Source organism: Urocitellus parryii, chromosome 10, assembly GCF_045843805.1.
Source record: "Urocitellus parryii isolate mUroPar1 chromosome 10, mUroPar1.hap1, whole genome shotgun sequence".
In the NCBI taxonomy this organism is placed as follows: Eukaryota; Metazoa; Chordata; class Mammalia; order Rodentia; family Sciuridae; genus Urocitellus; species Urocitellus parryii.
Window position 1 is genome coordinate 1,543,074 of NC_135540.1, and position 27,251 is coordinate 1,570,324.

At 55.8% G+C, this 27,251-nt stretch overlaps 1 protein-coding gene across 1 annotated transcript in view; it reads right to left on the reverse strand.

The window, feature by feature from the left end:
• The window catches only part of Tnip3 (TNFAIP3 interacting protein 3), a 57,929-nt gene that overhangs the window by 10,211 nt on the left and 20,467 nt on the right, over window positions 1-27,251 (reverse strand). Inside the window, exons 8-12 of the mRNA XM_077803519.1 lie at window positions 25,773-25,892; window positions 22,646-22,771; window positions 20,406-20,456; window positions 19,127-19,273; window positions 16,644-16,704 (exon numbers count right to left, since the gene is read on the reverse strand). Coding sequence (XP_077659645.1) covers window positions 16,644-16,704; window positions 19,127-19,273; window positions 20,406-20,456; window positions 22,646-22,771; window positions 25,773-25,892 — 505 coding nt within the window. The remainder of the gene's footprint in view (window positions 1-16,643; window positions 16,705-19,126; window positions 19,274-20,405; window positions 20,457-22,645; window positions 22,772-25,772; window positions 25,893-27,251) is intronic.

A 27,251-nucleotide genomic window follows, 5' to 3' on the forward strand; every position in this document is an offset into this window, starting at 1 on the left:
TGGACACACTGTGGGAGGTACAGGAGGTGACCTGAGGTAGAGAGACCTGGACACACTGTGGAGGTACAGGAGGTGACCTGAGGGAGAGAGACCTGGACACTGTGGAGGTACAGGAGGTGACCTGAGGTAGAGAGACCTGGACATACTGTGGAGGTACAGGAGGTGACCTGAGGTACAGAGACCTGGACACACTGTGGAGGTACAGGAGGTGACCTGAGGTAGAGAGACCTGGACACACTGTGGAGGTACAGGAGGTGACCTGAGGTAGAGAGACCTGGACACACTGTGGAGGTACAGGAGGTGACCTGACGGAGAGACCTGGACACACTGTGGAGGTACAGGAGGTGACCTGAGGTAGAGAGACCTGGACACACTGTGGAGGTACAGGAGGTGTCCTGAGGGAGAGAGACCTGGACACACTGTGGAGGTACAGGAGGTGACCTGAGGTAGAGAGACCTGGACACACTGTGGAGGTACAGGAGGTGACCTGAGGTAGAGAGACCTGGACACACTGTGGAGGTACACGAGGTGACCTGAGTAGAGAGACCTGGACACACTGTGGAGGTACAGGAGGTGTCCTGAGGGAGAGAGACCTGGACACACTGTGGAGGTACAGGAGGTGACCTGAGGGAGAGAGACCTGGACACACTGTGGAGGTACAGGAGGTGACCTGACGTAGAGAGACCTGGATACACTGTGGAGGTACAGGAGGTGACCTGAGGTAGAGAGACCTGGACACACTGTGGAGGTACAGGAGGTGACCTGAGGGAGAGAGACCTGGACACACTGTGGAGGTACAGGAGGTGACCTGAGGTACAGAGACCTGGACACACTGTGGAGGTACAGGAGGTGACCTGAGTAGAGAGACCTGGACACACTGTGGAGGTACAGGAGGTGTCCTGAGGGAGAGAGACCTGGACACACTGTGGAGGTACAGGAGGTGACCTGAGGGAGAGAGACCTGGACACACTGTGGAGGTACAGGAGGTGACCTGACGTAGAGAGACCTGGATACACTGTGGAGGTACAGGAGGTGACCTGAGGTAGAGAGACCTGGACACACTGTGGAGGTACAGGAGGTGACCTGAGGGAGAGAGACCTGGACACACTGTGGAGGTACAGGAGGTGACCTGAGGTAGAGAGACCTGGACACACTTTGGAGGTACAGGAGGTGCCCTGAGGGAGAGAGGCATGGACACACTGTGGAGGTACAGGAGGTGACCTGAGGTAGAGAGACCTGGACACACTGTGGAGGTACAGGAGGTGACCTGAGGGAGAGAGACCTGGACACACTGTGGAGGTACAGGAGGTGACCTGAGGTAGAGAGACCTGGACACACTGTGGAGGTACAGGAGGTGACCTGAGGGAGAGAGACCTGGACACACTGTGGGAGGTACAGGAGGTGACCTGAGGGAGAGAGACCTGGACACACTGTGGAGGTACAGGAGGTGACCTGAGGTAGAGAGACCTGGACACACTGTGGAGGTACAGGAGGTGACCTGAGGTAGAGAGACCTGGACACACTGTGGAGGTACAGGAGGTAACCTGAGGTAGAGAGACCTGGACACACTGTGGAGGTACAGGAGGTGACCTGAGGGAGAGAGACCTGGACACACTGTGGAGGTACAGGAGGTGACCTGAGGGAGAGAGACCTGGACACACTGTGGAGGTACAGGAGGTGACCTGAGGGAGAGACCTGGACACACTGTGGAGGTACAGGAGGGGACCTGAGGGAGAGAGACCTGGACACACTGTGGAGGTACAGGAGGTGACCTGAGTAGAGAGACCTGGACACACTGTGGAGGTACAGGAGGTGACCTGAGGTAGAGAGACCTGGACACACTGTGGGAGGTACAGGAGGTGACCTGAGGGAGAGACCTGGACACACTGTGGAGGTACAGGAGGTGACCTGAGGGAGAGAGACCTGGACACACTGTGGAGGTACAGGAGGTGACCTGAGGTAGAGAGACCTGGACACACTGTGGAGGTACAGGAGGTGACCTGAGGGAGAGAGACCTGGACACACTGTGGGAGGTACAGGAGGTGACCTGAGGTAGAGAGACCTGGACACACTGTGGAGGTACAGGAGGTGACCTGAGGGAGAGAGGCCTGGACACACTGTGGAGGTACAGGAGGTGACCTGAGGTAGAGAGACCTGGACACACTGTGGGAGGTACAGGAGGTGACCTGAGGTAGAGAGACCTGGACACACTGTGGGAGGTACAGGAGGTGACCTGAGGTAGAGAGACCTGGACACACTGTGGAGGTACAGGAGGTGACCTGAGGCAGAGAGACCTGGACACACTGTGGGAGGTACAGGAGGTGACCTGAGGTAGAGAGACCTGGACACACTGTGGAGGTACAGGAGGTGACCTGAGGGAGAGAGACCTGGACACACTGTGGAGGTACAGGAGGTGACCTGAGGTAGAGAGACCTGGACACACTGTGGAGGTACAGGAGGTGACCTGAGGGAGAGACCTGGACACACTGTGGAGGTACAGGAGGTGACCTGAGGTAGAGAGACCTGGACATACTGTGGAGGTACAGGAGGTGACCTGAGGTACAGAGACCTGGACACACTGTGGAGGTACAGGAGGTGACCTGAGGTAGAGAGACCTGGACACACTGTGGAGGTACAGGAGGTGACCTGAGGTAGAGAGACCTGGACACACTGTGGAGGTACAGGAGGTGACCTGACGGAGAGACCTGGACACACTGTGGAGGTACAGGAGGTGACCTGAGGTAGAGAGACCTGGACACACTGTGGAGGTACAGGAGGTGTCCTGAGGGAGAGAGACCTGGACACACTGTGGAGGTACAGGAGGTGACCTGAGGTAGAGAGACCTGGACACACTGTGGAGGTACAGGAGGTGACCTGAGGTAGAGAGACCTGGACACACTGTGGAGGTACACGAGGTGACCTGAGTAGAGAGACCTGGACACACTGTGGAGGTACAGGAGGTGTCCTGAGGGAGAGAGACCTGGACACACTGTGGAGGTACAGGAGGTGACCTGACGTAGAGAGACCTGGATACACTGTGGAGGTACAGGAGGTGACCTGAGGTAGAGAGACCTGGACACACTGTGGAGGTACAGGAGGTGACCTGAGGGAGAGAGACCTGGACACACTGTGGAGGTACAGGAGGTGACCTGAGGTACAGAGACCTGGACACACTGTGGAGGTACAGGAGGTGACCTGAGTAGAGAGACCTGGACACACTGTGGAGGTACAGGAGGTGTCCTGAGGGAGAGAGACCTGGACACACTGTGGAGGTACAGGAGGTGACCTGAGGGAGAGAGACCTGGACACACTGTGGAGGTACAGGAGGTGACCTGACGTAGAGAGACCTGGATACACTGTGGAGGTACAGGAGGTGACCTGAGGTAGAGAGACCTGGACACACTGTGGAGGTACAGGAGGTGACCTGAGGGAGAGAGACCTGGACACACTGTGGAGGTACAGGAGGTGACCTGAGGTAGAGAGACCTGGACACACTTTGGAGGTACAGGAGGTGCCCTGAGGGAGAGAGGCATGGACACACTGTGGAGGTACAGGAGGTGACCTGAGGTAGAGAGACCTGGACACACTGTGGAGGTACAGGAGGTGACCTGAGGGAGAGAGACCTGGACACACTGTGGAGGTACAGGAGGTGACCTGAGGTAGAGAGACCTGGACACACTGTGGAGGTACAGGAGGTGACCTGAGGGAGAGAGACCTGGACACACTGTGGGAGGTACAGGAGGTGACCTGAGGGAGAGAGACCTGGACACACTGTGGAGGTACAGGAGGTGACCTGAGGTAGAGAGACCTGGACACACTGTGGAGGTACAGGAGGTGACCTGAGGTAGAGAGACCTGGACACACTGTGGAGGTACAGGAGGTGACCTGAGGTAGAGAGACCTGGACACACTGTGGAGGTACAGGAGGTGACCTGAGGGAGAGAGACCTGGACACACTGTGGAGGTACAGGAGGTGACCTGAGGGAGAGACCTGGACACACTGTGGAGGTACAGGAGGGGACCTGAGGGAGAGAGACCTGGACACACTGTGGAGGTACAGGAGGTGACCTGAGTAGAGAGACCTGGACACACTGTGGAGGTACAGGAGGTGACCTGAGGTAGAGAGACCTGGACACACTGTGGGAGGTACAGGAGGTGACCTGAGGGAGAGACCTGGACACACTGTGGAGGTACAGGAGGTGACCTGAGGGAGAGAGACCTGGACACACTGTGGAGGTACAGGAGGTGACCTGAGGTAGAGAGACCTGGACACACTGTGGAGGTACAGGAGGTGACCTGAGGTAGAGAGACCTGGACACACTGTGGGAGGTACAGGAGGTGACCTGAGGTAGAGAGACCTGGACACACTGTGGAGGTACAGGAGGTGACCTGAGGGAGAGAGGCCTGGACACACTGTGGAGGTACAGGAGGTGACCTGAGGTAGAGAGACCTGGACACACTGTGGGAGGTACAGGAGGTGACCTGAGGTAGAGAGACCTGGACACACTGTGGAGGTACAGGAGGTTACCTTAGGGAGAGAGGCCTGGACACACTGTGGAGGTACAGGAGGTGACCTGAGGTAGAGAGACCTGGACACACTGTGGAGGTACAGGAGGTGACCTGAGGTACAGAGACCTGGACACACCGTGGAGGTACAGGAGGTGACCTGAGGGAGAGAGACCTGGAGACACAGTGTGGAGGTACAGGAGGTGACCTGAGGCAGAGAGACCTGGACACACTGTGGAGGTACAGGAGGTGACCTGAGGCAGAGAGACCTGGACACACTGTGGAGGTACAGGAGGTGACCTGAGGGAGAGAGACCTGGACACACTGTGGAGGTACAGGAGGTGACCTGAGGTAGAGAGACCTGGACACACTGTGGAGGTACAGGAGGTGACCTGAGGTAGAGAGACCTGGACACACTGTGGAGGTACAGGAGGTGACCTGAGGGAGAGAGACCTGGACACACTGTGGAGGTACAGGAGGTGACCTGAGGTAGAGAGACCTGGACACACTGTGGAGGTACAGGAGGTGACCTGAGGGAGAGACCTGGACACACTGTGGAGGTACAGGAGGGGACCTGAGTAGAGAGACCTGGACACACTGTGGAGGTACAGGAGGTGACCTGAGGTAGAGAGACCTGGACACACTGTGGAGGTACAGGAGGTGACCTGAGGTAGAGAGACCTGGATACACTGTGGAGGTACAGGAGGGGACCTGAGGGAGAGAGACCTGGACACACTGTGGAGGTACAGGAGGTGACCTGAGGTAGAGAGACCTGGACACACTGTGGAGGTACAGGAGGTGACCTGAGGTAGAGAGACCTGGACACACTGTGGAGGTACAGGAGGTGACCTGAGGGAGAGAGACCTGGACACACTGTGGGAGGTACAGGAGGTGACCTGAGGGAGAGAGACCTGGACACACTGTGGAGGTACAGGAGGTGACCTGAGGGAGAGAGACCTGGACACACTGTGGAGGTACAGGAGGTGACCTGAGGGAGAGACCTGGACACACTGTGGAGGTACAGGAGGTGACCTGAGGTAGAGAGACCTGGACACACTGTGGAGGTACAGGAGGTGACCTGAGGGAGAGAGACCTGGACACACTGTGGAGGTACAGGAGGTGACCTGAGGTAGAGAGACCTGGACACACTGTGGAGGTACAGGAGGTGACCTGAGGTAGAGAGACCTGGACACACTGTGGAGGTACAGGAGGTGACCTGAGGGAGAGAGACCTGGACACACTGTGGAGGTACAGGAGGTGACCTGAGGGAGAGAGACCTGGACACACTGTGGAGGTACAGGAGGTGACCTGAGGGAGAGAGACCTGGACACACTGTGGAGGTACAGGAGGTGACCTGAGGGAGAGAGACCTGGACACACTGTGGAGGTACAGGAGGTGACCTGAGGGAGAGAGACCTGGACACACTGTGGAGGTACAGGAGGTGACCTGAGGGAGAGAGGCCTCGACACACTGTGGAGGTACAGGAGGTGACCTGAGGTAGAGAGACCTGGACACACTGTGGAGGTACAGGAGGTGACCTGAGGTAGAGAGACCTGGACACACTGTGGAGGTACAGGAGGTGACCTGAGGTAGAGAGACCTGGACACACTGTGGAGGTACAGGAGGTGACCTGAGGTAGAGAGACCTGGACACACTGTGGAGGTACAGGAGGTGACCTGAGGGAGAGAGACCTGGACACACTGTGGAGGTACAGGAGGTGACCTGAGGGAGAGACCTGGACACACTGTGGAGGTACAGGAGGGGACCTGAGGGAGAGAGACCTGGACACACTGTGGAGGTACAGGAGGTGACCTGAGGTAGAGAGACCTGGACATACTGTGGAGGTACAGGAGGTGACCTGAGGTACAGAGACCTGGACACACTGTGGAGGTACAGGAGGTGACCTGAGGTAGAGAGACCTGGACACACTGTGGAGGTACAGGAGGTGACCTGAGGTAGAGAGACCTGGACACACTGTGGAGGTACAGGAGGTGACCTGACGGAGAGACCTGGACACACTGTGGAGGTACAGGAGGTGACCTGAGGTAGAGAGACCTGGACACACTGTGGAGGTACAGGAGGTGTCCTGAGGGAGAGAGACCTGGACACACTGTGGAGGTACAGGAGGTGACCTGAGGTAGAGAGACCTGGACACACTGTGGAGGTACAGGAGGTGACCTGAGGTAGAGAGACCTGGACACACTGTGGAGGTACACGAGGTGACCTGAGTAGAGAGACCTGGACACACTGTGGAGGTACAGGAGGTGTCCTGAGGGAGAGAGACCTGGACACACTGTGGAGGTACAGGAGGTGACCTGAGGGAGAGAGACCTGGACACACTGTGGAGGTACAGGAGGTGACCTGACGTAGAGAGACCTGGATACACTGTGGAGGTACAGGAGGTGACCTGAGGTAGAGAGACCTGGACACACTGTGGAGGTACAGGAGGTGACCTGAGGGAGAGAGACCTGGACACACTGTGGAGGTACAGGAGGTGACCTGAGGTACAGAGACCTGGACACACTGTGGAGGTACAGGAGGTGACCTGAGTAGAGAGACCTGGACACACTGTGGAGGTACAGGAGGTGTCCTGAGGGAGAGAGACCTGGACACACTGTGGAGGTACAGGAGGTGACCTGAGGGAGAGAGACCTGGACACACTGTGGAGGTACAGGAGGTGACCTGACGTAGAGAGACCTGGATACACTGTGGAGGTACAGGAGGTGACCTGAGGTAGAGAGACCTGGACACACTGTGGAGGTACAGGAGGTGACCTGAGGGAGAGAGACCTGGACACACTGTGGAGGTACAGGAGGTGACCTGAGGTAGAGAGACCTGGACACACTTTGGAGGTACAGGAGGTGCCCTGAGGGAGAGAGGCATGGACACACTGTGGAGGTACAGGAGGTGACCTGAGGTAGAGAGACCTGGACACACTGTGGAGGTACAGGAGGTGACCTGAGGGAGAGAGACCTGGACACACTGTGGAGGTACAGGAGGTGACCTGAGGTAGAGAGACCTGGACACACTGTGGAGGTACAGGAGGTGACCTGAGGGAGAGAGACCTGGACACACTGTGGGAGGTACAGGAGGTGACCTGAGGGAGAGAGACCTGGACACACTGTGGAGGTACAGGAGGTGACCTGAGGTAGAGAGACCTGGACACACTGTGGAGGTACAGGAGGTGACCTGAGGTAGAGAGACCTGGACACACTGTGGAGGTACAGGAGGTGACCTGAGGTAGAGAGACCTGGACACACTGTGGAGGTACAGGAGGTGACCTGAGGTAGAGAGACCTGGACACACTGTGGAGGTACAGGAGGTGACCTGAGGGAGAGAGACCTGGACACACTGTGGAGGTACAGGAGGTGACCTGAGGGAGAGACCTGGACACACTGTGGAGGTACAGGAGGGGACCTGAGGGAGAGAGACCTGGACACACTGTGGAGGTACAGGAGGTGACCTGAGTAGAGAGACCTGGACACACTGTGGAGGTACAGGAGGTGACCTGAGGTAGAGAGACCTGGACACACTGTGGGAGGTACAGGAGGTGACCTGAGGGAGAGACCTGGACACACTGTGGAGGTACAGGAGGTGACCTGAGGGAGAGAGACCTGGACACACTGTGGAGGTACAGGAGGTGACCTGAGGTAGAGAGACCTGGACACACTGTGGAGGTACAGGAGGTGACCTGAGGTAGAGAGACCTGGACACACTGTGGGAGGTACAGGAGGTGACCTGAGGTAGAGAGACCTGGACACACTGTGGAGGTACAGGAGGTGACCTGAGGGAGAGAGGCCTGGACACACTGTGGAGGTACAGGAGGTGACCTGAGGTAGAGAGACCTGGACACACTGTGGGAGGTACAGGAGGTGACCTGAGGTAGAGAGACCTGGACACACTGTGGAGGTACAGGAGGTTACCTTAGGGAGAGAGGCCTGGACACACTGTGGAGGTACAGGAGGTGACCTGAGGTAGAGAGACCTGGACACACTGTGGAGGTACAGGAGGTGACCTGAGGTACAGAGACCTGGACACACCGTGGAGGTACAGGAGGTGACCTGAGGGAGAGAGACCTGGAGACACAGTGTGGAGGTACAGGAGGTGACCTGAGGCAGAGAGACCTGGACACACTGTGGAGGTACAGGAGGTGACCTGAGGCAGAGAGACCTGGACACACTGTGGAGGTACAGGAGGTGACCTGAGGGAGAGAGACCTGGACACACTGTGGAGGTACAGGAGGTGACCTGAGGGAGAGAGACCTGGACACACTGTGGAGGTACAGGAGGTGACCTGAGGGAGAGAGACCTGGACACACTGTGGAGGTACAGGAGGTGACCTGAGGGAGAGAGACCTGGACACACTGTGGAGGTACAGGAGGTGACCTGAGGGAGAGAGACCTGGACACACTGTGGAGGTACAGGAGGTGACCTGAGGGAGAGAGACCTGGACACACTGTGGAGGTACAGGAGGTGACCTGAGGGAGAGAGACCTGGACACACTGTGGAGGTACAGGAGGTGACCTGAGGTAGAGAGACCTGGACACACTGTGGAGGTACAGGAGGTGACCTGAGGTAGAGAGACCTGGACACACTGTGGAGGTACAGGAGGTGACCTGAGGGAGAGAGACCTGGACACACTGTGGAGGTACAGGAGGTGACCTGAGGTAGAGAGACCTGGACACACTGTGGAGGTACAGGAGGTGACCTGAGGGAGAGACCTGGACACACTGTGGAGGTACAGGAGGTGACCTGAGGTAGAGAGACCTGGACACACTGTGGAGGTACAGGAGGTGACCTGAGGTAGAGAGACCTGGACACACTGTGGAGGTACAGGAGGTGACCTGAGGTAGAGAGACCTGGACACACTGTGGAGGTACAGGAGGGGACCTGAGGGAGAGAGACCTGGACACACTGTGGAGGTACAGGAGGTGACCTGAGGTAGAGAGACCTGGACACACTGTGGAGGTACAGGAGGTGACCTGAGGGAGAGAGACCTGGACACACTGTGGAGGTACAGGAGGTGACCTGAGGGAGAGAGACCTGGACACACTGTGGGAGGTACAGGAGGTGACCTGAGGGAGAGAGACCTGGACACACTGTGGAGGTACAGGAGGTGACCTGAGGGAGAGAGACCTGGACACACTGTGGAGGTACAGGAGGTGACCTGAGGGAGAGACCTGGACACACTGTGGAGGTACAGGAGGTGACCTGAGGTAGAGAGACCTGGACACACTGTGGAGGTACAGGAGGGGACCTGAGGGAGAGAGACCTGGACACACTGTGGAGGTACAGGAGGTGACCTGAGGTAGAGAGACCTGGACACACTGTGGAGGTACAGGAGGTGACCTGAGGGAGAGAGACCTGGACACACTGTGGAGGTACAGGAGGTGACCTGAGGTAGAGAGACCTGGACACACTGTGGAGGTACAGGAGGTGACCTGAGGTAGAGAGACCTGGACACACTGTGGAGGTACAGGAGGTGACCTGAGGGAGAGAGACCTGGACACACTGTGGAGGTACAGGAGGTGACCTGAGGGAGAGAGACCTGGACACACTGTGGAGGTACAGGAGGTGACCTGAGGGAGAGAGACCTGGACACACTGTGGAGGTACAGGAGGTGACCTGAGGGAGAGAGACCTGGACACACTGTGGAGGTACAGGAGGTGACCTGAGGGAGAGAGACCTGGACACACTGTGGAGGTACAGGAGGTGACCTGAGGGAGAGAGGCCTCGACACCCTGTGGAGGTACAGGAGGTGACCTGAGGTAGAGAGACCTGGACACACTGTGGAGGTACAGGAGGTGACCTGAGGTAGAGAGACCTGGACACACTGTGGAGGTACAGGAGGTGACCTGAGGTAGAGAGACCTGGACACACTGTGGAGGTACAGGAGGTGACCTGAGGTAGAGAGACCTGGACACACTGTGGAGGTACAGGAGGTGACCTGAGGGAGAGAGACCTGGACACACTGTGGAGGTACAGGAGGTGACCTGAGGGAGAGACCTGGACACACTGTGGAGGTACAGGAGGGGACCTGAGGGAGAGAGACCTGGACACACTGTGGAGGTACAGGAGGTGACCTGAGGGAGAGACCTGGACACACTGTGGAGGTACAGGAGGGGACCTGAGGGAGAGAGACCTGGACACACTGTGGAGGTACAGGAGGTGACCTGAGTAGAGAGACCTGGACACACTGTGGAGGTACAGGAGGTGACCTGAGGTAGAGAGACCTGGACACACTGTGGGAGGTACAGGAGGTGACCTGAGGGAGAGACCTGGACACACTGTGGAGGTACAGGAGGTGACCTGAGGGAGAGAGACCTGGACACACTGTGGAGGTACAGGAGGTGACCTGAGGTAGAGAGACCTGGACACACTGTGGAGGTACAGGAGGTGACCTGAGGTAGAGAGACCTGGACACACTGTGGGAGGTACAGGAGGTGACCTGAGGTAGAGAGACCTGGACACACTGTGGAGGTACAGGAGGTGACCTGAGGGAGAGAGGCCTGGACACACTGTGGAGGTACAGGAGGTGACCTGAGGTAGAGAGACCTGGACACACTGTGGGAGGTACAGGAGGTGACCTGAGGTAGAGAGACCTGGACACACTGTGGAGGTACAGGAGGTTACCTTAGGGAGAGAGGCCTGGACACACTGTGGAGGTACAGGAGGTGACCTGAGGTAGAGAGACCTGGACACACTGTGGAGGTACAGGAGGTGACCTGAGGTACAGAGACCTGGACACACCGTGGAGGTACAGGAGGTGACCTGAGGGAGAGAGACCTGGAGACACAGTGTGGAGGTACAGGAGGTGACCTGAGGCAGAGAGACCTGGACACACTGTGGAGGTACAGGAGGTGACCTGAGGGAGAGAGACCTGGACACACTGTGGAGGTACAGGAGGTGACCTGAGGGAGAGAGACCTGGACACACTGTGGAGGTACAGGAGGTGACCTGAGGTAGAGAGACCTGGACACACTGTGGAGGTACAGGAGGTGACCTGAGGTAGAGAGACCTGGACACACTGTGGAGGTACAGGAGGTGACCTGAGGGAGAGAGACCTGGACACACTGTGGAGGTACAGGAGGTGACCTGAGGTAGAGAGACCTGGACACACTGTGGAGGTACAGGAGGTGACCTGAGGGAGAGACCTGGACACACTGTGGAGGTACAGGAGGTGACCTGAGGTAGAGAGACCTGGACACACTGTGGAGGTACAGGAGGTGACCTGAGGTAGAGAGACCTGGACACACTGTGGAGGTACAGGAGGTGACCTGAGGTAGAGAGACCTGGACACACTGTGGAGGTACAGGAGGGGACCTGAGGGAGAGAGACCTGGACACACTGTGGAGGTACAGGAGGTGACCTGAGGTAGAGAGACCTGGACACACTGTGGAGGTACAGGAGGTGACCTGAGGGAGAGAGACCTGGACACACTGTGGAGGTACAGGAGGTGACCTGAGGGAGAGAGACCTGGACACACTGTGGGAGGTACAGGAGGTGACCTGAGGGAGAGAGACCTGGACACACTGTGGAGGTACAGGAGGTGACCTGAGGGAGAGAGACCTGGACACACTGTGGAGGTACAGGAGGTGACCTGAGGGAGAGACCTGGACACACTGTGGAGGTACAGGAGGTGACCTGAGGTAGAGAGACCTGGACACACTGTGGAGGTACAGGAGGGGACCTGAGGGAGAGAGACCTGGACACACTGTGGAGGTACAGGAGGTGACCTGAGGTAGAGAGACCTGGACACACTGTGGAGGTACAGGAGGTGACCTGAGGGAGAGAGACCTGGACACACTGTGGAGGTACAGGAGGTGACCTGAGGTAGTGAGACCTGGACACACTGTGGAGGTACAGGAGGTGACCTGAGGTAGAGAGACCTGGACACACTGTGGAGGTACAGGAGGTGACCTGAGGCAGAGAGACCTGGACACACTGTGGAGGTACAGGAGGTGACCTGAGGGAGAGAGACCTGGACACACTGTGGAGGTACAGGAGGTGACCTGAGGGAGAGAGACCTGGACACACTGTGGAGGTACAGGAGGTGACCTGAGGGAGAGAGACCTGGACACACTGTGGAGGTACAGGAGGTGACCTGAGGGAGAGAGACCTGGACACACTGTGGAGGTACAGGAGGTGACCTGAGGGAGAGAGGCCTCGACACACTGTGGAGGTACAGGAGGTGACCTGAGGTAGAGAGACCTGGACACACTGTGGAGGTACAGGAGGTGACCTGAGGTAGAGAGACCTGGACACACTGTGGAGGTACAGGAGGTGACCTGAGGTAGAGAGACCTGGACACACTGTGGAGGTACAGGAGGTGACCTGAGGTAGAGAGACCTGGACACACTGTGGGAGGTACAGGAGGTGACCTGAGGTAGAGAGACCTGGACACACTGTGGAGGTACAGGAGGTGACCTGAGGTAGAGAGACCTGGACACACTGTGGAGGTACAGGAGGTGACCTGAGGTAGAGAGACCTGGACACACTGTGGAGGTACAGGAGGTGACCTGAGGGAGAGAGGCCTGGACACACTGTGGAGGTACAGGAGGTGACCTGAGGTAGAGAGGCCTGGACACACTGTGGAGGTACAGGAGGTGACCTGAGGTAGAGAGACCTGGACACACTGTGGAGGTACAGGAGGTGACCTGAGGTAGAGAGACCTGGACACACTGTGGAGGTACAGGAGGTGACCTGAGGTAGAGAGACCTGGACACACTGTGGAGGTACAGGAGGTGACCTGAGGGAGAGAGACCTGGACACACTGTGGAGGTACAGGAGGTGACCTGAGGTAGAGAGACCTGGACACACTGTGGAGGTACAGGAGGTGACCTGAGGCAGAGAGACCTGGACATACTGTGGAGGTACAGGAGGTGACCTGAGGGAGAGACCTGGATACACTGTGGAGGTACAGGAGGTGACCTGAGGTAGAGAGGCCTGTACACACTGTGGAGGTACAGGAGGTGACCTGAGGCACAGAGGCCTGGATACACTGTGGGAGGTACAGGAGGTGACCTGAGGCAAAGAGGCCCTGGACATCCTCCGGGAGGGTGCAGGAGGTGACCTGAGGCAGAGAGGCCCTGAAATCTCTGTACCAAGGGGTGCAGACAGCACTGGTGGCCCAGCTGCAGGCTGAGCCCTGAATATAGGCTCTGCTGCTCACATCCACAGCCTGTGGTCAGCGGCCACATGAAGCCAGGTGTCCTGCACTCAGTGCACACCTGGCGAGGGGAGGCCAGCAGCATGGCCCACACTGGCTGGCTGACTGGTATTTGCGGCAGGTAGCCCAACACCAATCTTCCAGTGAGTTCAGTTTGAATTCTGGGGCTACCCCAGGGGCCAGCTTTGGTCCACCACTAGAAGCTGTCATTATAGTGACTTTCACACTAATCTGAGGACAGAACCCTTTAACCCTTCGCTGGGAGTCTCCCACAGCAGACCTGCTGCCTCTTGCTCTTCTGAGCACTTGCAGGAAGAAAGGTCTGGAATGATTGGTAAACACCCTGGAAGCACAGGCCTGGAAATCAATTGAGGGACGCTCCAGACATGACTAGAGCAGAAAACGCTGATCTTCTGGGTTCTTCTGCTTCTCCGTTTGCAGAGCTCCCAGCTCACACAGAGTCGAGGAGACTCGCGGGGAGCGTCAGAGCCAGTGGCTCCGTGAACACATCAGGGGCCCCGTGTGATTCCGGCGCGTAGCGATCCGTGGCTCTCACACTCCTGCACACATTGGTCCTCTCAGAGGGCAACTCGGGCTGGTCCCAGCAGAATCCCGACTAAATGGACAGATTTAATAGTTTTAAATCTGCTTCCTCTTTAGATATGTCTTCTCACTCTATGATTTAATTGAATAAAATTTAGAGACATTCCATTTTCATTTTAATTGGTTCACAAAATCAGAGTTCTATTTTTCATTAATAACTGCTCAAATCCAAGGGAAGGAAAAACAGGCAGCCCAAATGCGTATTACTGACTTCCTGCGTAACTGTGTACGAACACAGCAAAGTCAATGCCTCCTCTTCAGGACTTTGTGTTTCATGGTCTCTTTCAACTAGCAATGATGTAGCCCAACAACTTTTAATCATAAAAAATGAGTTTAAACATAGTTTTAAGATTGCCATTTTATTCAGCCTGAAACGCGGCCCAACTGAAAGAAGTATGTGCACCTCCTCCACCCAATTGCCAGGTCTCTCAGGCCAGCCCTGGAGAGCACAGTATCTGACCACGTGGCTGAAGAACTAAGGTCCTGGGTAAACGCGGACAGTGTCGAGGCACAGCCACCAGCTCCTCCCTGGAGCGCGGTATCCGCACACGGGTCGTCTGTCAGCCCCTGCCATGTGCAGACCGACACTTCCAGGAGCAGCACTCAGCGGCTCCAGCTGTCCTGTGGGGGAACTGGATCGGGCTCTTCAGAAACTGGCCCCTCCAGCACATCAGGATCTCGGTGGCCAGAAACTTTTCCTCTGTCTGAGCCCGTGGGAGCAGGGCCCGGCTGAGCAGTGGAGCTGATGGGCTGCAGGAGTGGAGAGACCCGGGCCGGGTCCCCCTGCTCCAGTGCTCTGCAGGGGACTGCTCCTACTGGGAGGGCTTCTTTTCTGAGGAGAGACCTACAAAAAACAGCAGGCAAACGTTTCAGGTTAAACATTAAAATCACATGGCCCCCCTCTGGCTTCGGGCCAGCATGCATTTCCAGGATGGCCAGAGAGAGAGGGAGAGGGACGGAGACTCCATTCCTGAGCTCCTGTGCACACTGGGATTCCAGGCAGGTGCCAGCTGCCTTCTTTGGCACTGGCACATGTTCACGGGTTGTGACATTGGGTGGCCCAGCTCATGCCTAAGGAGGAATGTTCTGACGTCCTCCGGCGGTGGCTTGGGCATTTCCCTAGGAAAGCGAGTCATTTCTCTTGCTGCTCGAGTCGGGTCATGCCCCAGAGAAAGATCACTCTCGACAAAGGAAGGTATGTGGGTGGGTGAAGTGGCCTGGGAGAGTGGGGCCCTGGCTCCCCGGGAAAGCCCCGGAGATGCAGGCGGTGCTGAAGAGGCACTGGGCTTCAGGAAGAGACACGGAGACCTGGTCAGGGTCAGGGAGACAGTCGGGACCCTGCAGAGGAGCCAACAGATACCCAGGGCCAGTGGCCATGTGAAGACCAGGGCAGAGGTTGGAGCTCTGCTGCCACAACCGTGGAACACCTGGGCCACCAGGAGCAGAGACAGAGGTGACTGTCGACGTGTCTCTACAGTGTGGTAAAACCCACACGCAGTAACTGAGCTCAGCCGGGAACTGTGACCAGAGGACCATGCCACGTGGTACTCAACACTCCTCCCTCAGCCTGGCCAGGGACCCTCAGTGGACTCTGCTCCCTCAGGGACCCTGCCCTGCCCTCTTCCAGCCACAGGGTCTGCACATGCCCGCGTCCTGTCTCTAGAAGGAGCTCTGGCATCCCTGCGGACCCTGAAGCACCTGCCCAAGGGGCCCTGGGTGCCAGGGGAGCTCCTTGTAGCTGGTGAGGGGCACAGAGAGGAGGCTGGGCTGTGCAGCTGGGCTGTCCTCAAGTCCACGCTCAAGAGCCCGCGTGGTGGGAAGGAGGGACAGAGCAGCGGGCCCAGGCAGGAGGCCAAGCTCAGGTGTCCTGGGCCACCAGGTTCCGGCAGAGCTGAAACCAAGCATTCTAAATGGTCTCTGGGCAACTCCAGGTACTTTCAAGGTAGGAGGAAGGACTGTGCTCTACAGTTTCTAAACTTGATTCATGATCAGGCCTCTCCATCTGTCCCTGCACCAGGCCCAGGAAGGCTAGAAGAGGTTCCAATGGTACTGCAGAAATCAGCAGGGATACCCACTGTCCCTTTAAAAATGCACAGAGCTTCCTCTATCCCATTCCACGTAAAGAAAACAGCCACTGTTTTAGGTGGTCGTAAGAGAAGTAATAATGGAAGATACTAGGATAAAAATATAACGGGAAGCATTTCCTGGAGATGAGAAAGTAAACCCGCCAGTGGTCAGATAGTGAAAGGAAACAGAAGCGGGTGTCCTTTAAGCACAGCACACTTGTTAAGAAGGAGCGCTGCGGGCTGCGTGGACAGCCAGAGGCCTGGGGTGTGAACTGCAGGTGCCCGCCCGGGGCTGGCTCACCGTTGTCCTCGTGCTGCCCATCTGGCGGAAGCAGGTCCAGAGCGTACCTCGGAGGGCCCGGCTGCGAGGAGCGACAGAACATCGTTACAGCAACGGGACTTCAGCAGCACCCAGGATGCTGTGCCTGTCCAGCAGGCCCACCGCGTGGTCCCCCCAGACCTGTGGCCCTGGTGCCGCACCCGGCCCCTCCCTCCCCTGCCCACTGGTTCTGCCCCTCCTGATTCCGCTCTGCATTTGGCCAGAATTTCTCTGACTCTGGGGTTTTCCTCTTTTGCTGGGGAACAGCTGAGTCCTGGATCTCTGCAGAAGTGAGCACTTTGGCAGAACTCACCGGAGCCCATAAACAAACAACGTGATTCACCATCAACAAATGCTCTTTTTAAAACCCGCACATTGGGAGCAATGAGAGGGCCAGGAATAAAAACACAAGTTTAAAGTTGTCAGTGGCTCAAGGCAGAGCTCCCAGGTGCTATGGAGGGCAGAGCCGAAGAGCCCAGGACGGTGGAGTGCGCAGGCCTCTCCCTCTGCACGGGTGCCCCCAGGAGTCGTTCTCTACGTCCTCAGGGTTTAGACCAAAGACGTGAGACGCTTCTCTTGGAATTCTCGCCTAGGTTCTCACCAGGGAGAGAGGCTAGATATCAGGGACACATCAAACAAATCAACTGAAGGAACAAAAAGCCATGGACCTGGTGGACCGTGGTAGTTCCAAGGCCACCAACTCGTTCCCAGCCCTGGGAACGGAAGGCTGGGCTTCACCTGCCCAGCCTGTGTTCCTGCTCCCAACACTCTCCCACCTCCGACACCCGGGGCACAAGAGACCACGGCTGAGCTCCAGTTGTTTAGTTATCTGCTAAAAATAACTTAATGGGAACTTTTTAACGGTCCCCAGTGGGGGCCATTCACAGGCTGCCAGTCCACTGAAGGTGGCCTGAGACTTCAGCTAAGGGACCCCACCGCCGGGCCTGGCCTGCTTCACCTGCTGCCCCACCTGGCCCGGTGCCTCTGGCCCAGGAACGAGATCACCTCTGTCTTTGATCCCTCACTTACTCTTGGAGTCTCAGAACAGGATCAGGGTTAGTGACATGTTCCCCGTTTTACACGCCCGGCAAGGTGCCCCAAGAAGGTAGACGCGCAACCCCACCACAGCCAGGCCCGTGCTCAGCGCAGCTCACAGTGAGCGGACAGGGGTACTCCTTTACAATCAATGGGGTCCCTCGTGCGGAGAGCTGTTCGGTGGAACACTGCTTGACGGGAAGGCGTCACACAGGATCCTGTCCCCACAAGAGCTGGGCCTGCTGCTCTGCCTGCCTCTTCTGACCGACGGGGGCGTCTGGGAGCCTCAGCTTTCTTTCCATTAAGGGGGGTGGGACAGAAGCCCGTCTCTGCCCCCAGGTCAACGTCCGGACCCTGGGTGCTACAGTTAGTCCGTCTGTCACGAGGACATTCCCGACCCCTACAGGTTCCGTCTCCTTCTGGTCCCACAGTCGGGGTCACTTCTACATCCCTGACAGGACGTGATCAGGAACAAGCGCTGAGGACGGACAAATGAAGAGAACAGGACGGGGACAGGCAGTGGACAGAAGCAGCCGCGGCCCCCACGGGCAAAGCACCAGGTTCCCCTCAGGCTGCACCACGCCAGGCCACTGAGGGAGAGGTGCTCTGAGCCCTGACGTCTGCCCACCCCCAGGGGTCGCAGTCTCACCCCCTGGGAGAGGACGGCAGGACCCTTTCAGGAAGGCGGGGAACGTGCCTTTGGTAAGGGCTGTGCTGAGAAAATGCCAACAAGAAGCCCCAGACTTTGGCATAATTAGAAACAGAGCTGATCAGAGCCAAGGGGTGGGGGAGTGTCTGGGCACACAGAGAGCAGGGCAGGAGGCTGCCTTCCTGGACGGAGGCTCTGTGAGGAGAGCAGAGGCTGGCCTCCCTTCAGGGCAGTGAGCACCGCTCCAAGAACCAGGGGCCACTGCATCTGGCTCACTCAGGTGGACCATGCCGATCAACTCCACCCAGGTCCACTTCATCTTGCCGGGCACACACGGCCACGGGGGACAACTGACGTGGGTCACCTCTTCCTGGATCTTCAAGAAAATCCCCCCACAGGAAAACGTCAAAACCATCTGCACGTAGGTGGTGACAGCCACCGTAGCTCAACACGAGTTGGAAGCTGTCCCTCTGTTTTCTTTCTTCAGTTTTTGCTCCTGTTTTCACTTTGCGATTCTTTATACATAGAAGCCCCCTGCGGCGTTGGGTAGGTGGTTGAAAGTGGCCCCTATAACAGGCTGTTTGCTCAAGGAATTGTGGCTCAGTGGGAAATCTTGTGATTACTCTTTCATATCTATGTGTCCTGGGGATTCAGAGCCCAAAGAATCACTTCTGTGTCCATGCCCCTCTGGACCTTGGCCAGTGGAGGCTGAGGTGCAGTAGAGCCGCCCTCTGCAGGAGACACACTGTGCCCCAATTCCAGAGACACACCTGGTCTCTACCAGCAGAGGACGCCGACGCGATCTGTTGAAGTGGGACCTCTTACTTACCGGGTGCTCCCACTGGTCCTGCGTGGCGCGTGGGCCTGCTGGCACCCCCGGGTCCCGCAGGTGGAAAGCCAAGCCACAGGTGCAGGCCGGGAAATGCATCTGGGGAGACAAAGCCGTTGGTCCACTGGGAGGGTGGAATGGGACGGGAACACGTGCTCTCTACAACAGGGATGGTCAGTCTTAAGGTGCAGCCCCTTCTGGCATAATTAAGACCCAGAGCAGGAGGTAGATAGGACTTGGGACTCACAGGACAAGGCTCCTCGCTGGCTAAGTCTTCCCCGAGGTGACACTACAATTACTCTTCCATCTCAGAGAAATCAGAAGCCCTGAGGAAGCGCACACAGGGGACGCTGCTTCTGGGTGGTCTTCACAGAGACCTCGGTGAAGCCAGCCTGCCCTGACCCGGGGAGAAGGTCCCTCAACTGCAGGCGGCGTCAGGAACTGAGCGGAAAAGAGTCAGTGTGGAAGGCTACTGGAGCGTGGGCACAGAAGGACTCAGGCCCAGGACGACCTCCCTGTCTAGAGAGAACAAAAGCCTTTGTATTTCAGGTTTCCCACCACAAGAGGCGTGAGCAACTGCAGGAGAGGCCCCCAGCACCGTTTCCCAGGTGCGGTGGGTCTGGGGAGGGGTCCTTGTTCTAACAGAAACACATGGAGGCTGGCCCTGCTGGTGACGGAGGCTGGCACTGCTGGTGACAGAGGCTGGCCCTGCTGGTGACAGAGGCTGGCCCTGCTGGTGACAGAGGCTGGCACTACTGGTAATGGAGGCTGGCTCTACTGGTGACGGAGGTTGGCACTATTGGTGACAGAGGCTGGCACTATTGGTAATGGAGACTGGCACTACGGGTGACAGAGGCTGGCACTATTGGTGACGGAGGCTGGCACTCCAGGTGACTGAGGCTGGCACTATTGGTGACGGAGGCTGGCACTCCAGGTGACTGAGGCTGGGCACTATTGGTGACGGAGGCTGGCACTATGGGTAATGGAGGCTGGCCCTACTGGTGACAGAGGCTGTCCCTATGGGTGACCGAGGCTGGCCCTACGGGTGACCGAGGCTGGCCTTACGGGTGATGTGCTCTGAGAAGCATCTTTTTCAGGAATGCTGGGCTGAAAGGCTGCTGGTCCCTGCGCACTGTCCACCCATGGGCAAGCCCGGCTGCACCCAGGAGTAACTGAGTGGAACTGAAAGTCACCATTTCACTGCTCCCAGGGCAGGGCAGCAGCCACATACCTGTTTCAGTTGTTTTTCTAGTTTTTCTTTCTCCATCTGACAAACTTTGATCTACAGAGAAAACACAGGCAGTTGATTATCAGCAGGAGCTCGAGCCTCAGGGGAACCTGGGGCGGGCCAGTGCAGGGCCCAGGGAGCGGCTGAGCAGCAAAGAGCTGTGCGTGGGTTTCAGGCGTGCGTCTCCTCTGTCCTGAAATCCCCCAGGGGGAAGCTGGGGGGTTCTTCAGTGTTTTCGAGTTGGTTGAGGCCACCTTGTTCTCAGTCTCGGCTGACCTGTGCAGACCTAGATGTAGCAGCGTCTGGCTCACTGAATGAAATTGGCACTGTTCAGCCGGCATTCGGGGGCCTGGCTCCTGCCCCACACAGCCTCTGCACCATGGTGGCTGGCTCCAGACCCCTCGGTGGCAGCCGGGGAGCACTCTGGTATGTGGCCAGTGCCTGAAGGATTTGATCTGAGGTCTCTGTTTAAAGTCCTACTCAGATCACATCCTACTCAGCCAAGGTTTCCCTTCATTGCACTGCGGCATTTAACCTGCAGCCGATCCACTTAACATCGTCCTCAAATCCTTCCCTGTGCCTTACTGAGTTCTATCATTGTTGAACCACAGTGAACGAGACTTTTTATTTCTTGTACCGGGGATGTAACCCAGGAGTGAGGTTACCATTGAGCTACATCCCCAACCCTTTTTATTTTTTATTTGAGACAGGGTCTCACTAAATTGCTGAGACTGGCTGCAAACTTGGAATCTTCCTGCCTCAGCCTCACCACCACACCTGGATGAATGAGACTTAAAAAAAAAGAAAAGATTGGGCTATCATTATTTTAAAAGAAAAATTTGATAGTTTTAATGTATCAGTTTCAAGATTGTTCCTTAGCTTATGAACACAATTATATCATACTACTTGGACAATATATTTATTTTGCTGATGCTGGTCAAAATTGCTTTTTATAGATGCACAGGCACCAGAACTGCGTGTGGACTATGTTCTAAAACGTTAAGTAGGTGGAGTATGTTCTAAAATGTTAAGTAGGTGGACTATGTTCCTGGTTGAACTGAAAGTTATAAAATGGAAAGCTCATTGCCCATCTTAGGCACCAATTTATTGCCAGTCTGAACTTTTTGGGGTTTGGTGCAGAGGAATAACTCTGAACTTAATAAAGTAGAATAAATAAAATCGTAATATACCAGGAATAAAGCAATTTGTGCACTAACAAAGAAATCAAGGGGGCTTTGTTTGTAAGAAATAAAGATTGAAAGAGGAATTCTTCACCCAGTACAATCAGGACTTCTTCACCCACTGTTGTATAAATTATTTGTTAGGTTTCATGGATTACTTTCAGAAAATTAAATAATTATACTTTTAATCCTACTAATTCCCTTTATAATTCCTTTATTTCATTCCTTTTAATTTTTTTAGGAAATGGTTCTACCAAATAATTTACCACATAAAATTAAGAATTTCAAGTTAATCCTTGAAATTCTATGAGAGAAGAAATCAGATGTCGTTCACTGTCCACGTGGCATTGGGCAGAAGAGGACCACTGAGGGCTGGGACGGGCAGTCCGGCAGCTGGCAGGCCTGCCCCATTTCCCCTTTCCTGAAACCCCGGCAGGGTTTTGCAAATCCAAAGCATGTGGTCATTTCAAAATCTCGTTGGCTACACTCTCCCTCCTTAACATCATGCTCACCCTCCCGGCAATGACCGAGTTCTCTTTTTCTCCTGTTACACCTGATTTTAGTTCACTTACAGTCAATACAGTCTAGTCCATAAATGGCTTCCTGGAAAGGGCTCTAGTCACATGTCCCCTGGGGCCCAGTGACCAGGGCCCTGGGTCTCCGAAGACATGTGCACGGCATGTTTTAGAGGGCAGGGACATTCCAACACCGCCCTTCAAAGAAAGTGACAGGAATTTAGAAACCACTTCACTCTATTTGAGTAGAAGGTAGTTCAACTCCCATTCTCCCAAGGTAAATATTACGGGGAAAAGATCACAAGAACTGTATTTTATAAAAGACTTTGGAATCCCGTTTCGGGGGTCATTCCTCAACATACTCAAGTTAAAAGAAATCTCAGGCATTTTCATCTGCTTGCAAGGTCGTGGAGAGTGACTTCATCCCAGGTGGGGCCTCTCAAGAACCCCTTGTCAACCGACAGAATTCAAAAGGCTTGGATACTTTTTAAATGAGAAAATAAAAATGGAACATGTGTGCTTGGCACAGGCCCCGCTGGGTGTGTACCTGGGAACTCAGCCGGGTCAGCTGGGCGCGGGAAGCCTGATGAGCGCGCTGCAGCTCTTCTTTCTCTCGACTGAGCCTTTCCCGATCGGATCGCTCCCTTCTGAAGTCTTCTTCATAGATTTGTACCTGAAAGACAGACACGTGGGTGCTGTGACGGTCATTCTTTTGTGCTCTTGGGCCATCCAAGCCATCTCCTCCCAGGTGCCTCCTGGGCTTCTGCAGTGGGGCACGCCCACCCTCTGCTCCTGAGCCCTCTTCAGGGTGGGGTGGGGAAAGGCACAGGGCCGCAATTCATCCTCCACTCCTAGAGTGGAAGTCCTCGGATTTTTCCTTCTTGGGTGTGCATCAAGAATTCAGAAGGGACAAAGTGTAAATTCCTTAAAACTCCTGTGCCCACACTTCTGCCAGGTGCTCTGCTGTGCTGGAGGCCTGGCTGGCCCTAAGTGTCACCACTGGAGCCAGCCAACGCCCGCACAGGGCTCAGCCTGAGGTTCTCAAAGTCAGTTTGCTGACCAGGGCTGTTGAGTGAAGCCACTAAGGACTGACATGCCAACAGTGAGCACAGAAACAAAGGCGGACAAATGTGGAAAGTGTGACTGTTGAGAGGCAGCCTCAAGGTTCGTCCTGGTCAGCAGTTTTAGAGGTAGATGATAAAAAAGAAATATGTAAGATTTTATTGCAACACTTCATAAGAGATATTCCAAATATTCCAGAAAAGTAATCAAACAAATGAATTAATCCTTTTTTTAAAAACTGGCGTGATGTTGTCTGGTAGTTTGGAGACAAACATGTGAGGCTATAAAAATAAATGAAAGGTAGAGAATGAAGCAAAAGAATTCTTCTAAGACTGAGGTTTAAATCACTTCTACATGGAAACCTCTGAGCTGGACACGGCACCTTCAGATTCCAACCAGAGGTGCAGCCATCGAAAGCAGTCAGATGAAATCCAGCAGGCAGGAGGGGAGATCCGCACTGCACGTAGGTTTTGGTGGAGATGCATATGCATATGCAGACACACACACACGTGCACACACATGCACACACACGTGTGTACATATGCACACACACGCACACATGTATACATGCAAATATACACAGCACACAATATATACATGCACATACAGCATGCACACACACATACATGTATGCATACACATGCAAATATAGACACACAGACACACATGTATACATGCACTCACATATGCCATGCATACACACAAACATGCACATAGATAACATTTGTGTGTACATGCATGTACATATATACAGGCAAACACATATATGTGTACATAAGTGCACACACCACACATAACATACACATGTGCTTACATGTACACGTGCACACATGCAAAATGCAGACACAAACAATACGCATGTACACACATGCAAGCATATACACACAGGCACAAGCATGTATGCACAGAAAAAACTGCACACACATGTACACATACATATATGCACACATGCGCACACACATATATAGCATGCACACACACATGCACATGTGTACATACATGCACACACAAATATTTACACATAGATTTCATTTTCAAATCCTTATTCATCAGCCCCATGGCAAGGAAACTACATCCAGCCAAGCGACATTTTTATTTATCTTTTAGTCCAGAGCTGAGGCTCAGTTCCAGGCAGACAGAGCAGTGACTGGGGTGTTTTGAACAGGAGAAGCCCGTGTAAAGAGAACTGGACATTCTAGCTAGCCTTGCCATCGCTTCAGTCCTCACTCAGACCCTCTGTGGATCTGAAACCGCCACTGCCCCGTGTGGCGCTTGGTGGGGTTACAGTCATAGGTGCTGGCTCAGAAGTGGGTTTGGTCAAAATGTCTGTGCAGGACATCACACTCTCCCCAGGGCCAAGGCAGGGATGGGCGTCGCTCCACTGCTCAGCGCACATGAAAAGAACACCTGTCAGGCCTGCACCCACACTGGCTGACCCCACTGCAACCCACGTGCCAGGTGCCCTCTGGCCTGCAGTGTGCTTAGTCGGTGAGCTCCAGGATGGTCCAGGCCTGAACACAGGCAGTACCTGCCCCGGAATCCTGCCTGGGCTGCCACCTGGACAGGACTTCAACAAACTGAATGTCACCCTCGCTTTCTATGGATCAATTTTTAAGCCATATGCATGATCCCGAGTGTAACAGGCAGATTATCCTATGAGGTCATCTGGAAAGAGAAGACCCATCTTTCCACCAAGAGCTCTGGATTTTACACCCAGCTACTCCTTTCAGGTAATGACGGTGAGTGAATATCAGTAACCCCATGGCTCAGCTTTCCCACGTGGGCACACTGAGACTCCTTGTAATTGGCACATACTCAGAGCAAACTGGTCAATGAACATGTCCAGGGGCCTCAAAAAGATAGAACTAATTTCCAGCCCTTCACCCCATGCCTAAGTCTCCTCCTGCTAATAGGTTCCTGAGGCATGAGCTGGGATTCCGGAGAGTCCCCTTACTCACTGCTACTTAGCCTCTCACAGGAGGAGAAACTTGACAGGCCCAGCTGGCCCTTCAGCCAGGCGGACACTAGCCTGCTGGACTGAGCTCAGACACACGCAGCTTGGGCAGTGCTGCCTCCCCCAGGCTGGGCTGCCACCGCCCTCGAGGGCATCCTTGCTCTCGCCGTCCACGTGGCCGCAGTGAGGGAGAGGAGTGGCTGGGGGCACCAGCCCTGTGTAGGGCAGCAGACTTGACTCTTCTGTGACTACAACCAGAACCACGGATTCTTTGAAAACTGCCCGTGATGTCCAAGGGCAGGAGGCCAGGAGCTGCAGGACCATAGCCTGGCGGCTCCCATTTTCTGCAAAGGTGAGATCTTGGGTGAGCAGTGTTTCCAGAATCAGCCACGCCTGCAGGGAACTCCGTGAACCCGGGGCTCACAGAATCTCCATCGTCTCTTCACGGTGTGACCTTGGGTGACCCGTAACCCACAGAGACTTGGTTCCCACTTTATGAACCACGGTGTGACCCAGCTGAACTCCATTCTGCCTGGAAACTTTGAAACCAGTGATTCTAATTAAAGCCAGTGTGAGAACAGGTGGCCACTGTGAACAGCAGGAGTGCACTGGCCACAGGCCCTGCCTGGCCCCAGGACTGTCCGCTCCGACCTCTCACCTGCTGCTTGAGAACTTCCACTTCCGTTCTCGTGGCCGCGTGGCTGCACTCCACAGGGCACATGCCCCGCTGGTCCCCAGGAGACGACACGCCCTCGATTTTCAAGGCGTCCTGAAGAACCTGTGGCGAGGCAAGCACACAGCTGGTGAGCCTGGCAGCCTGGGCGTCCCGAGGTCCGCGTCCCTCCACGCCCCCAGCAGCCCTCCTCCCCCTGTGGCTTCCCCTTCTGATTTCTGTCCACGGGTCCGTGGTCAGAGCCTGCCTGCTCCCCAGGAAAGCCGCTGCTGGCCGTCCGCCCCTTGCTGCTTGGGGGTCCTCAGTGGTGGGCCCCTCGCCCTGGCCAACTACGAATAGAAGACTTGTCTATAGCCTTTCTGCCAACTCTCGGCCTCAGTCACCGTGTACCCCGTCCCTGGTGCTCGAAGCTCAGGAGCCAGAGGTGGCCAGACAGGCCCAGCCCCGAGCCCTGCCTAGAGATTCTGAATCGGGAGCCCAGAGCCCAGAATCTGCACTTCTCAAAAGCTGGTGTGGCTCATCCCAGGGGGGACATTCTTCTTGTAACCGTCTCATGTCCCCAACAAGAGAAGGAACCCCCAGGGAAGGCAGCCCCTGCGGACGGATTCGCAGCCCCTGCAGCCCCCTGGCCCAGCCTGGCCACAGGCGGGTTCACTGTCAGAACTGCTGAGGCGCCCCGGGGAGGGGGTGAGAACTGCTGAGGTGGCCCCGCTGTGTCCCACCCCCACCGCGCCCTCGCTCCCCAGCCAGGGTGGTGCGCCTCTCACGGGTCACAGGGAGGTATCCCCTCCAAGCTTGACGGCCCGAGGTTCACACGGAGATGAGTTCCCAGGACTGTGACAGAACAGGCCTCTCCTCGAGGCCCTCAGGACACACCACTGGTCACTGTCCTCCACACAAGGGCGCTCCCACCCACAGGGTCGCAAAACCAGCAAAGGAAGGGCAAGCCTGTGGCCTCGCGTCCCCTGTCCAGCCCGAGTTCCCAACAGAACGTCTCAGTAGCTCAGACGCCATCCAGCCTGAGGCGAACCTGGCTTTTCAGGAAGTTCTAAGAGAAACAAGAACTGCTCTTCTTCTCAGGGAAGAAGTTGCGGAAACAACCAGTTCTCCAGTAATTTATGTTTTGTCAGGTTTTTGTGTGTGCGCTGGGCATCAGACTCTATCCCAAGCTGCACCCCCAGCCCCGTCAGGGTCTGTATAAAACACGTAGTTCTGGGGGATTTCAGAATAAGTCGACCTGCTAAGTGACATGGAAGGTAGCACACAAACTCCGGAGTGCCGGACGCCCTGTGACAGCGGCAGCCAACAGGACCGCCACCGTCCACCCGACTGGGTGCCTGGCAGACCTCGTTGTTTGAATTCCCAGGTTTTCCTACCTTTCATGCTACTTGGGATTTTAGAAATTTTGAAATGAGTCATAAATGAAAGGTGAGTCCAGGAGACATATATGCCATCTTGGGTTTT